Source organism: Hyperolius riggenbachi, chromosome 5, assembly GCF_040937935.1.
Source record: "Hyperolius riggenbachi isolate aHypRig1 chromosome 5, aHypRig1.pri, whole genome shotgun sequence".
Classification (NCBI taxonomy): Eukaryota; Metazoa; Chordata; class Amphibia; order Anura; family Hyperoliidae; genus Hyperolius; species Hyperolius riggenbachi.
The window spans coordinates 147,402,014-147,414,901 of NC_090650.1; the positions used below are offsets into that span (position 1 = coordinate 147,402,014).

General features: G+C 44.8%; 1 protein-coding gene across 1 annotated transcript in view; it reads left to right on the plus strand.

The window, feature by feature from the left end:
* EGFR (epidermal growth factor receptor) overlaps positions 1 to 12,888 on the plus strand; it is a 342,723-nt gene that overhangs the window by 242,891 nt on the left and 86,944 nt on the right. The window contains exon 6 of the mRNA XM_068236350.1: positions 1,141 to 1,259. Within this exon, the coding sequence (XP_068092451.1) occupies positions 1,141 to 1,259 (119 nt within the window). The remainder of the gene's footprint in view (positions 1 to 1,140; positions 1,260 to 12,888) is intronic.

A 12,888-nucleotide genomic window follows, 5' to 3' on the forward strand; every position in this document is an offset into this window, starting at 1 on the left:
AGCTGAAACTTTATTGCATTCCAGTGGTTCTGGATGTGTGTTTGGTTTTTAGGGACATCAAAGGGACTATTTGTATATTCAGCAGTGATGCACTGTGGGACACCTCATATGCTCAATCCAACCAAAAGAATTGCAAACAACTTCTGTTTTAGAAGGTACATTTCTGTATTGTGTACATAGCATAGATTGTACTCATTGTGTAGTTTCCGTTAATGCTGGTACAATTTACTTGAGCCGTGTGCACACATGAATTTTACCATCCTTTAGGAAATCTGCCCCAATGGCTATCATTCATGAAGCATTTCCGCATGCGGAAATGCTTAATACCGGTGACTTTACCGAACACTCAGCAAAATCCCGATTCATAAAGGCTCTTTCCGCATGAAAAGCTGACATTCCCGTGAAGAGCGATACATTTCCACCTTGTGCGGAGTTTTTCTAGATTAATCTAGAAAAAGTAACAAACATGTCCATTCATAAAGATTAGAGCAAGCGGTATGCGGAAGGAAAATACCGATTGCTCGACAGTAGCGATAGGCGGGCGGATTACTTGTAAATGAATGGGACGGACCTCCCAAGCAGCATCAGACAGAGGAGCGCACGGAGGGAATCGGGCAGCTTTTATGTTTCCGCATGTCTTCCGCCACGCTACCGCCAGCTTCCTCCAGAAAACCTCCGCACTTGTATCGCAACAGGCAACTTCTTTATGAATGACCACCCAGAAGTCTTAAGTACCGCTTGCGGAGAAGAACGGTGTTTTCCCGCACTACCGACTGGTCTTTTATGAATGATAGCCAATGTCCTTTAAATAATGCTTTGTCTGCAAGGTGTGATTTACAGGTTTGTTTTTTTTTGGTGATCACAACTGTACAGTTTCTTCCCAACACCTAAGCTTATGTGTGCTGACGCAATAAGAGCAGCAATGCCAGGAAAATACTGTCAGTTTTATGGATGAATTCAGCTTTGGAGGCTTGCTGTACTTTAATAAAGTTGGGCAAACAGGGAGAAATTAACATTTCACAGCTGACTTGCCACTGATTCACATACATTGTGCATTTATAATGATCAGTTGCAAACTTTGTAGCCATTGTTTAACCCCTATCATCTTTATTGTAATAATGACGCAATTTTTCCTTTCAGTTACAAGACTTAACTGTGCCGAGCAGTGTTCTGGACGATGCATGGGACCAATGCCTGTTGACTGTTGTCATACTCAGTGTGCAGCAGGCTGCACAGGACCCAAAGCAAAGGATTGCTTGGTAATGTTCATTGCTGACTTTCTTTGAGAATAAATAAATATGTTGTTTTTATATTGTGCATTTTCCAATGTTAAAATGAGATAATATTTTGATATTTTGAATAGTATTAGTCCACATGCAATATTCTCATTTGTAAAGGAAATCTCATCCTCTGATTTTCTAGTTTAGTCCATCCATTACTATTACGAGATGACCTCCCCTTTGGCATAATGGTATGAAGAATGCAACAAGAGAGAGGAACTGTGTGAAAGGACCACTATCGTGAAAAATTGCAAAATCGGTAAATGCATGTAATCATATACAAATAAGTATTCTTCTTCCAGAGTAAAATAGCCATAAATTACTTTCTCCTGTGTTGCTGTCACTTACAGTAGACAGTAGAAATCTGACAGAACCGGAAGGTTTTGGACTAGTCCATCTCTTCATGGGGGGTTCTCAGCAAGGCTGTTATTCTTTATAAGGACATTCCCTAAAAAGGATTTATAAAGTGATGCTGGCCAGCTTCCCGATTGGCTGCACACTTTTTTGGCAGTTGGACAGAGCACCTGCCACTCACTAAATCCTTTTGTAAATAAACAAAACCCTTAGAATCCCCTTTGAGGAGATGGGCTAGTCGAAAACCTGTTGGTTCTGTCAGATTTCTACTACCTACTGTAAGTGACAGCAACATAGGAGAAAAGTAATTTATGGCTCATTTTACTCTGGAAGAAATGTACTTCTTATTTGTATAGGTTTACGTGTATTAAATGTTATGATTTTAGCGATAGTGGTCCTTTAAGAGCTACATCAAGGAGATGTTGACTTTTGAATCCCAGAATATAACCATTACTAAAACCAGCATCCGACTACAGCTAAGATTATAGCAATAACATAATTTTATAGTTTACAGTTCCACTGACTTTTTGTGCTGTCACTGACTGAGATCCTGCTGACACTCAGTGGCTAGCTATAAAACAGCATTAAAAGTGTGAACTGTCAGATGCCATTTTTAAAGCAAAAATTTGAGCATCTGATGTATACAGTGCTACATAGCAGTTTGTAATCATCATCAGTAGTTGCAAACACACATTCATGCATGCACTCTCTCAAGTGGCTGATGGTCTCATTGGTCTGTCAGTCCCTGTGTAACGCTTGGTGGTGTATTCTCCACAGTCAGCATGCAACGCATGAGCTGGCGTGGAGGAGGTACACACACTAGCACAAGGAAACAGGCTATCCCTAGTATAGTGGAGGGGAGGACTGACTCCAATAGGAGATTGTGGCGCACAGAGCCGGTGCAGATCTGACAGCCACAAACAATGCTTTCGTAATAAAGTCTCAGCGCAAAGTAGCGCCGAGCGCACAAACCAGAACTGAGGAGATCAGGACAGGTAGACAGAATGAACGCTTGCTAGCTAGCGGTTACTTAGCGACAGCAAGCGTCCAAAACCAGACAGACTGGAAGGAGGCAGCCAATGCGATGCGGCGATGGCGTGCCTCACAAAGACAGGACAGGATAGTCAGAAAACAGCAGGATTAAGATAGATGAACGTAACACAGATAAATATACAATAAGTATGTTTTCCTAGCGTATTACAATTACAGCTATCAAAGAAACTATTTGTAACGTCTGACTAACATATGTATACATCGGCAATGAACCGATATATGACATAAGCAGGAACGCTGACTAAGACTGGAGCAATACAGGGAACAGGACTCAGAAGGATTCGCTATCTCTTCGCAGAGATGAACGCAATCCACAAACAGTAACAGAACAGGATTCAGAAGGATTCGTTATCTCTTCGCAGAGATGAACGCAATCCACAAACAGTAACAGAACAGGATTCAGAAGGATTCGTTATCTCTTCGCACAGATGAACGCAATCCACAAACAGAACCAGGAGCAGGGTAACTACCTCAGCACGGGTGGTCACGGTACGCGCAACCTACCAAAACGTGCTGGAAAGCTGACTAACTGCACACAGGATATAAACAGTTCGTGTACGTATACATCAGCGACACTGATGTATTAACGTAACACAAATACAAGGAAAATAATAAACGTGCTGGTATGCATATATATTGGCAATGAACCAATATATGATGCAAAGACCAGCAAAGTATCTTTAACAAGAAACACGATCGGGGGCTAAAGCGACAGCAAGGCAGGCTTAAGCTGAAGCTATGAAAACCCAAGGAAACCCTGCAGGAAGCAGATCTTTATACTGAGGTCATCCAATGGGAGCAGACATGCAGATTCCCACACAGGTGAATGATAATCAGTCACAAGCTGACAGCAGGGAAAGACAGACAAAGCTATGCAACTTGCATGGAAATAGATCAGAACTGCCTGAGCTGCAGCACTACTTCCAGCAATAGCTGCTGCAGCAGCGATCATTACAGTACCCCCGCCTTTAAAAGTGGATTCCAGACGCTTTTCAAAACTGAAATTTCCAACAAAACAGTCTGACTGATAATTCATGATGACCGGGACAGCCCTGCAAGACCGAATTCCAGAATCAGTCCCCACAAGACTGGACCCATCAGAACCAGAACCTACAGAACCCTGCCCATCAGTACTACAAGCCCCAGTGTGACACCCATCAGAACCATGATTTCCAGAAGAAAGCCCTCCGAAACTCCCTGAGCGATACCCACCGCCTTCCAGGAACCGTTCAGAAACGCCAAAGCCTTTGCAATGCCCACCGGTACTGTCTTTACCAACACAAAACCCACTGTTGAACCAGTCCAAGGCACCAGGACAAGTTTTCTCAGAGACCTCCCAGAACACCTTGAAGCTCCAAAGAGATCCCCATAGGTCAGAATGCCCTTTAGGCTCACATGGAGAACTATCAAGAACCCCTATGGAACCTAGGGCAATTCCCGAGTCAGGGCCACAAGGACAAACATCAATATCAGGGCTTTCAGGGACCAGAACCATCTCTGGGCATGCAGGCAGACTGGCAACATCAGAACATGTTCCCACTAAGGAAGCATCAGAGCACGCTAACACCTTAAACACACTTGGGCATTCTGGCACACAAAGAACATCTGGGCACACTGGCACAAGAGAAACCTCTGGGCATGTCAAGGAACTGTGAGCCTCAGGGTCAGCCAAGACAGGACCAAAACCAGGACTGGCCAAAAAAAAATCATCATGACTAAACTTCGCAACCACTGGACTTTTACACGAGAATGCTGGATCAGACTTAGATGTCGCTGATTCCAGCAAAGTCAGTAACAAATCAGATTCAGGGGCACCAACAAAACAGGACAAATCTTCTGATGTATGCACTGAACCAGATAGGGACTCCACAACTACCTCTGGACTGGACAGAGACTCATTTAATACACTGGATTGGAGCTCATGAGGCGCTGCAGAACAAGTCAGTATTGCAGCAGCCCCCACTGGACTAGGCAAAACTGAGGAATTCCCTGGACAGGAAGGGGACTCTGGAACCTCTGCCACAGCGGCCAGAGAACTAGAATCTTTCAAGATACAGGGCTGGGTTTCAGGAACACTCATCGGACCGGACTGAAATTCTGAGATTTCTATTATTTTGACCAGAGAATCAGAATTATCCATGTTACAGGGCAAGACCTCTGAAACATTCAGAGGACAGGGCTGGAGTTCCTCGGCTGTTACAACACTGGAGAGGGACTCAACAACATTGGTTAAATCAGACTGTGTACAGGGCAAGGTATCTGACACACTTGCTGACGAGGACAATATTTCAATGGCTTCTGCTTTGCTGGGCAGAAATTCATCAAGTTTTATTAGAGCAGACTGTAATTCCAAAACAGCTGCTAGACAAGTGAATATTACTGCAACACCAACTGAGGTAAGCAGTGCTTCAGCCTCCTCTGCTAGAGGGTTTAAAGTATCCAAAGTACTGGGTGAAGCATAAGACTCTGCGACCACAGCTTCACTGGACAGGATCACTGAACAGTCCATATTGCAGGGCAAAACCATGGAAGCACCTGCTGGACAGCATAATGATTCTGTGACCTGAGTTTCATTGGAGAGATCTACTGCACAATTCATGGTACAGGGCAAATTTATTGGAAAATTTTCTGAACAAGGTAATAATTCTGCGATTTCAGGTTCACATAGCAGATGCTCTGAGCTATTCACGAAACTAGAGCGAGGTGTAGAAACAGGAAGATCAAGACACAATGTTTGCGCATCTGAATCACCATTCATTTGTAAAATTGGAAAATTCAGATGCTGGGGTTCTGAGTTTACTAGACAGGATTGCTGGGACTCGGAAACTGATGTAGTGCATCTATTGGCATCTGCTGGATCAGACAGGAGTTGAACTTTATTAACACAGGTAATTTCTGCAGAAGTGTTTGCAGAGACAGGCAAGATTTTTCTGGTGTCTGTTTCACTGAACAAAGAGTCATGAGTACTGGCTAGGCTGGACTCGGAAGTCAGCAGGACCTCTGGATTCTCTGCTGAGAAATTTGCGCAGGGCAAGGTTAAGAATGTATCAGTGGCTTCTGTTTTACTGGGAAGTAACACTGAGTTATCCATGGTACAGGGTGGAATTGCAGGAACTTCAATTTCACACAAAAAGAGATCCGAATCACCTGCTGAATCAGCCAAAGGTGCTGAAGCAGGCGGGTCAGAACGCCAAATTTGCGAATTCGGAGTCACAAAAAAATCATCCAAAATCAGTTCCCACACATCAATCAATGGAGCCACAAAGTCATACTCACACACACCAGTTTTTATTAGGTTATAGGCAGACTTAATGCATGCATTCAATACCAATTCACTTTTTGCACTGTAAAATTGACAAAATGAACTTGAATCATTCTTCCATTCATTGACCAGAGCTTCCATCTCTCCTTTCTCAAATGGAGGATTCCAAGCATACTTAACAGGCAGATCATGGTTTGCAGATATGATTGTAGCAGGGACATATATTGGGTTAATTAGCAGGTGATTGGCAGATTCCTTATTCCTAAGAACCTCCAATACCTGTAGCAAGTGCTGAACTGTAGTGTATGCAAACTTTCCTTGCTTTACAAATAAGTTGATTTGTTCAATACTCTGTAATATCTCCTCATAATCATACTCAGATAATTCTTTTAAACAAAAATCTTTATTTTCCCTAGCCAGGGAGGAAAGTTCATTAGTAGTTTCATAAGTCCATTTAACTCCCCTGAAAGACAATTGCATTTCATTATCTGTTAATGGCAGAATCTCATTATAGGTCTCAGTCGCTAAGGATAACGATTCTGCAGATTGGACACGTTTCTTAGAACGTTTGCGTTTTGCCTTTGACCTTGCGGTTTTTGGTGATTTATTCAAAGCTGCAGGAAAATTATCAGTAACACTTTCTGCTTGCTGCTCATTCTTGCAAGCAATTGAAGGAGCAGCTGATTGGCCTGCTGCCAGGAGTTCATTAAGAGGAAAAGGCAATGGATCTATGCGCAACCAGTTATGGATCACAAACGCTAGAAATTCCAGCGGTCTATCTTTCAAATCGGAATGATTGAGAACATCAAATGCCCACTGGAATAATTCCCCTTTAAACAAAATATAACTTAGTTGGAGTGCCCAGGTTGAAACAGGAGTCGCTTGGAGATCAGGATTGGTCAGGAACCTGGCACATTCAGAGAAAAACTCATTTTCTGTTTCAGAGCTAAGTTCTTCAAATTTCTTAAAGGAACAGGAACCATAATTAACAGTGTCATACTTTCTGGGAATCCCCCCCACAATGGGGATTGGTAATGGGGTTTTCATAATGTAACGCTTGGTGGTGTATTCTCCACAGTCAGCATGCAACGCATGAGCTGGCGTGGAGGAGGTACACACACTAGCACAAGGAAACAGGCTATCCCTAGTATAGTGGAGGGGAGGACTGACTCCAATAGGAGATTGTGGCGCACAGAGCCGGTGCAGATCTGACAGCCACAAACAATGCTTTCGTAATAAAGTCTCAGCGCAAAGTAGCGCCGAGCGCACAAACCAGAACTGAGGAGATCAGGACAGGTAGACAGAATGAACGCTTGCTAGCTAGCGGTTACTTAGCGACAGCAAGCGTCCAAAACCAGACAGACTGGAAGGAGGCAGCCAATGCGATGCGGCGATGGCGTGCCTCACAAAGACAGGACAGGATAGTCAGAAAACAGCAGGATTAAGATAGATGAACGTAACACAGATAAATATACAATAAGTATGTTTTCCTAGCGTATTACAATTACAGCTATCAAAGAAACTATTTGTAACGTCTGACTAACATATGTATACATCGGCAATGAACCGATATATGACATAAGCAGGAACGCTGACTAAGACTGGAGCAATACAGGGAACAGGACTCAGAAGGATTCGCTATCTCTTCGCAGAGATGAACGCAATCCACAAACAGTAACAGAACAGGATTCAGAAGGATTCGTTATCTCTTCGCAGAGATGAACGCAATCCACAAACAGTAACAGAACAGGATTCAGAAGGATTCGTTATCTCTTCGCACAGATGAACGCAATCCACAAACAGAACCAGGAGCAGGGTAACTACCTCAGCACGGGTGGTCACGGTACGCGCAACCTACCAAAACGTGCTGGAAAGCTGACTAACTGCACACAGGATATAAACAGTTCGTGTACGTATACATCAGCGACACTGATGTATTAACGTAACACAAATACAAGGAAAATAATAAACGTGCTGGTATGCATATATATTGGCAATGAACCAATATATGATGCAAAGACCAGCAAAGTATCTTTAACAAGAAACACGATCGGGGGCTAAAGCGACAGCAAGGCAGGCTTAAGCTGAAGCTATGAAAACCCAAGGAAACCCTGCAGGAAGCAGATCTTTATACTGAGGTCATCCAATGGGAGCAGACATGCAGATTCCCACACAGGTGAATGATAATCAGTCACAAGCTGACAGCAGGGAAAGACAGACAAAGCTATGCAACTTGCATGGAAATAGATCAGAACTGCCTGAGCTGCAGCACTACTTCCAGCAATAGCTGCTGCAGCAGCGATCATTACACCCTGGTTACAAATTGGTGCAGTCTTTCAATAAAAAGGGTTAAATTAGGCCATAAGCTTGCGGGCATTACTTTAACCCCCTTCCCAGTTTAGGTTATTATGTTACTTGAGTGAAGTCATGCCTTCTTTATAATATTATCTTCATGTTAATTGGTACGATTGCTGCTCCCTCTTGCAAAAGTCTGCCTTTCAATCTGTGACTGCAATCATTATTTTCACGTTAATTGGTACGATTGCTGCGTCCTCTTGCAAAAGTCTGCCTTTCAATCTGTGACTGCAATCATTATCTTCATGTTAATTGGTACAATTGCTGCATACATTGCTACTAAGATTGTTTAATATACATTTAAGTAGTTCAGGAATGTTTGTAAATTCCCATATTACATCCTGTGAATCCTTGTGTTCCAGCCCAGTGACCACCAATTATTTATTGCAGCAGAGGCCTGGTTTTTGGTAGCCACTTCCATCCCCAGGTGAACTGTTTTCCCAATTTCTAATTGAGAATCACTTCCAATTTAGCCATGGGAGCTATTATACCTTTCATACCTATTTAAATGCTACAAGAACGTCACTTGTGGCCTAGGTCATTTGGTGCCATTTAATTACTAAGTGCCATTTATTACAAAGTGCTTTGCAACAACTTACCAAGAATTAACCCAGGAATTCAAACAGGATTCAACTGCCACATGACTCTGCTGGAAACAACTACTCTGCATCCAGAACTGCCTCCAATGCTGTTGCTCAAGATGCCACTGCTGGACATATGTTGCACAACTAAGTAGACTCTGTATTTACACAGGTTTGCTTGCACTAACTGCATACTCATATAAACTGATTTAGGGTTGGAAATTTCCTGCTGATAATCATTGACACTTACCATGTTTACTGCAATTTTTCTTATGTTCTGCCATTCTGCAATCTCATTCACATTTGCTTACTCTCGCTCTCCTACTCTTACTTGCAGCTGGTGATATATCACCTAACCCTGGGCCACAGCCTGCTGCCAGACAAGCATCCCCTGCTGACCCGCTTCACAGCTCTCTGTCCACAAAATAAATTCAACATCCATACTCGCCCCAACCTTATTTCCATCCATCCCATTCACAAACACATGCACGGTCTCTGGAATGCCAGATCCGTCCGCAATAAACTTACAGCGGTCCACGACCTCTTCCTCTCCAAATCCTTCACCATCCTCACACTCACTGAGACATGGCTCACCCCCTCTGACTCTGCCACGGAGGCTGCCCTCTCCTACGGGGGGCTACACCTCAGTCACACCCCCAGACCAGTCAACAGGCCAGGGGGAGGGGTGGGTCTGCTCCTCTCCCCATCCTGCACATTCCGTGTCCTCACTCCACCTTCCTCCCTACAATTCACATAATTTGAGGCCCACACTATCCGCCTCTACAATGCCCTCCCAGCCATTGTTGCAGTCTTATACTGCCCTCCGGGTTCCACACGACAATTTCTCGACAACCTTGCCTCCTGGCTCCCACACATCCTCTCCTCTGACCTCCCCATTATCATCCTCGGGGATTTCAATATTCCTATCATTGAACCCAAGAACTCTGTTGTGACCCTACTACTCACCATAGCCAACTCACATGGCCTAGTACAACACACCAACGCCCCCACTCACACTGCAGGTCACACTCTCGACCTTATATTCACTAAATCCACCACCATTGCAAACCTCGACATCACACCATTTCCACCCACAGACCAATGCCTTCTCACCTTCAACCTCCTCACGGAAGGCACCTCCAAACTACCCGCCCACCCACCTGGTCGATGACAGCAAGACCTACGCAAGCTCAACCCTGGCGTCCTTGCTGACTCCCTCCATGCCCTCTCCTCCACTCTCCCTACCCTAACCTGTCCTAATCTTGCTGCAGCTCAGTATCGCCAAACTCTCTCATCAGCCCTAGAGAAAGCTGCTCCGCCAATATTCCGACACAACCGACCCCCTAACCCCCAGCCCTGGCGCACTACCCATACTTACAACCTCCAGAGGGAAACACGTGCCAATGAACGAAAATGGAGGAAAACTTGACTAAACCAGGATTTCCTACAGTACAAGACTTACCTGCTGCAGTTCCACACTGCCCTTGCTCATGCAAATCAGGAATACTTTACCAAGCTCATCGGAGCACAAGCTTCCAATCACCGGCGTCTATTTGGCACCTTCAACTCCCTGCTTAAACCCACCCCCCACCTTCCGTTTCCTCCCTCTCTGCCACAGATTTAGCCACCCACTTCACCAACAAAATAGTCTCCGTCAGGAAATATCCAATCTCCAATCTTCACCTCCCACCCGCTCACAACCAACTCCTCCTCCACCCTATCCTCCCCTCACCTCCTTCACTCCTACTACCATTGAGGAAGTCAACCACCTACTGCAGACTTCCCATACCACTACCTCCCCTTTTGACCCTATCCCTTCTGATCTACTTCAGCCTCACTTCACAGATTTGGCCCCAGTTCTCACTACCCTGTTTAACCTCTCCCTATCCACAGGCACCTTCCCATCAGACTTCAAGCAGGCCACAGTACTGCTCCTGCTCAAGAAACCCTCCCTCGACCCCTCGCTACCCTCCAACTACCGCCCGATCTCCCTCCTCCCCTTTGCCTCAAAACTCCTTGAGCGTCTGGTTCACAAACGCCTGACCCAGTACCTCAGTGCCATCTCACTACTAGACCCACTACAATCTGGATTTCGGCCTGCCCACTCAACTGAAACGGCTCTCACCAAAGTGGTCAATGACCTTGCCTTAGCTAAAGCTGAAGGTAAATACTCCATTCTCCTCCTCCTTGACCTTTCAGCAGCTTTTGATACAGTAGTTCATCCCCTACTCCTCCAGTCCCTCCAGTCCATGGGCATTCACGATCTCGCCCTGACCTGGCTTTCATCCTACCTCTCCAACCGCTCCTTCACAACCTCCTTCAATGAGTCCCCGTCCACCCCCAACCACCTCTCAGTGGGAGTCCCCCAAGGCTCGGTCCTTGGCCCCCTACTGTTCTCCCTATACACATCCGCCATTGGCAAGGTTATCTCCTCCATGGGTTTTAACTATCATCTGTATGCAGATGACACCCAGATCTACCTCCACACCCCTGACATATCCCCACTGCCATGGACAAGGTCTCCTCCTGCCTATCTGCCATCTCCTCCTGGATGTCCGCTAGGTTCCTGAAACTAAATCTAGACAAAACGGAATTTATGATCTTCCCACCCCGGTCATCCCTGGACCTCCAAGAGGTGCAGGACACTGTTAACCACACTACCATTTGCCCTACCTCTCAAGCCCGCTGTCTGAGTGTCACCCTGGACTCCGCACTCTCATTCACTCCCCACATCCAGAACCTCACAAAGTCCTGCAATTTCCACCTTCGTAACATCTGTAAGATTCACCCTTTCCTGACCTCTGCCACCACCAAACTCCTCATCCATACCCTCATAATTTCCCGCCTCGACTACTGCAATGCCCTTCTGTCTGGTCTCCCTATGACCCGAATAGCCCCACTGCAGTCCATCATGAATGCGGCAGCCAGAATTATCCACTCCTCCCATCGCTCCACCAGGGCGGCTCCCCACCGTGAATCCCTCCACTGGCTTCCTATCCAGTCCAGAATCAGATTCAAGATATTGTGTCTAACCTACAAATCCGTCCACAAAACCTGTCCAACTTACATTTCTGATCTTACTCAGAGATACACACCAAGCCACTCACTCCGTCCTCCAATGAACTTCGCCTGGCCGTCCCCCGCATCACCCAGTCCCATGCACGCCTCCAGGACTTCTCAAGAGCCACTCCAACACTATGGAACTCCCTACCTCCACCCATTAGGGCATCCCCCTCTTTCAACACCTTCAAGAAGGCCCTCAAAACTCACCTTTTCACTCTGGCCTACCACCCCTTACAATTGCTCTAAACCCACAGCTGAACTCTGGTCCCCCTACCTCTTGTGTCCCTACCTCTCCCTCTAGATTATAAGCCTTTGGGCAGGGTCCTTCTCCTTTTGTGTCTTACCTGATCATGCACCTCCATTTCTGTAAACCCATGCTATGCATTTGAGTGAACCTAACTTGCCTAAGCTCCATGCTCCCATCCAAAGACTGACTAAACATTACCTTGCACTCATACTGTGCTGTGTGATCTGGTTTTCTTGTATTCCTATATTGTCATATTGCTGTATGTGGCCCCTAAATATTGTCTGTAACCTAAATTAATGTCTAGCGTAATATGTTGGCGCTTTATAAATACAATTAATAATAATAATAATATTTTATTTAGAAACATGACAATTATTGTATTTGGGAGTCATATCTGCTTATTTGCTTTTTTCATACACGTCTACTTTGTATTTTGGGAGACCTGTATACCGAATTATTTTAATTGGGGTACTGACCTGCTTGATTACATTTTGAGAGGACATCCTGGTATAATTATGACTTTTGTGAGACATGAAAGTCAAATTATTTTATTTTGGAGAATGTACCTGCTTAAAGGACTTATATTGCAAAAAATTGTAAAATTATGTAATTTATAGTGTATTTTGCTGTGGAAGAAATTAACATTTTATATGTTTGAATTTTAAATGTTTCAATTTTTTTGTGATAATGGTC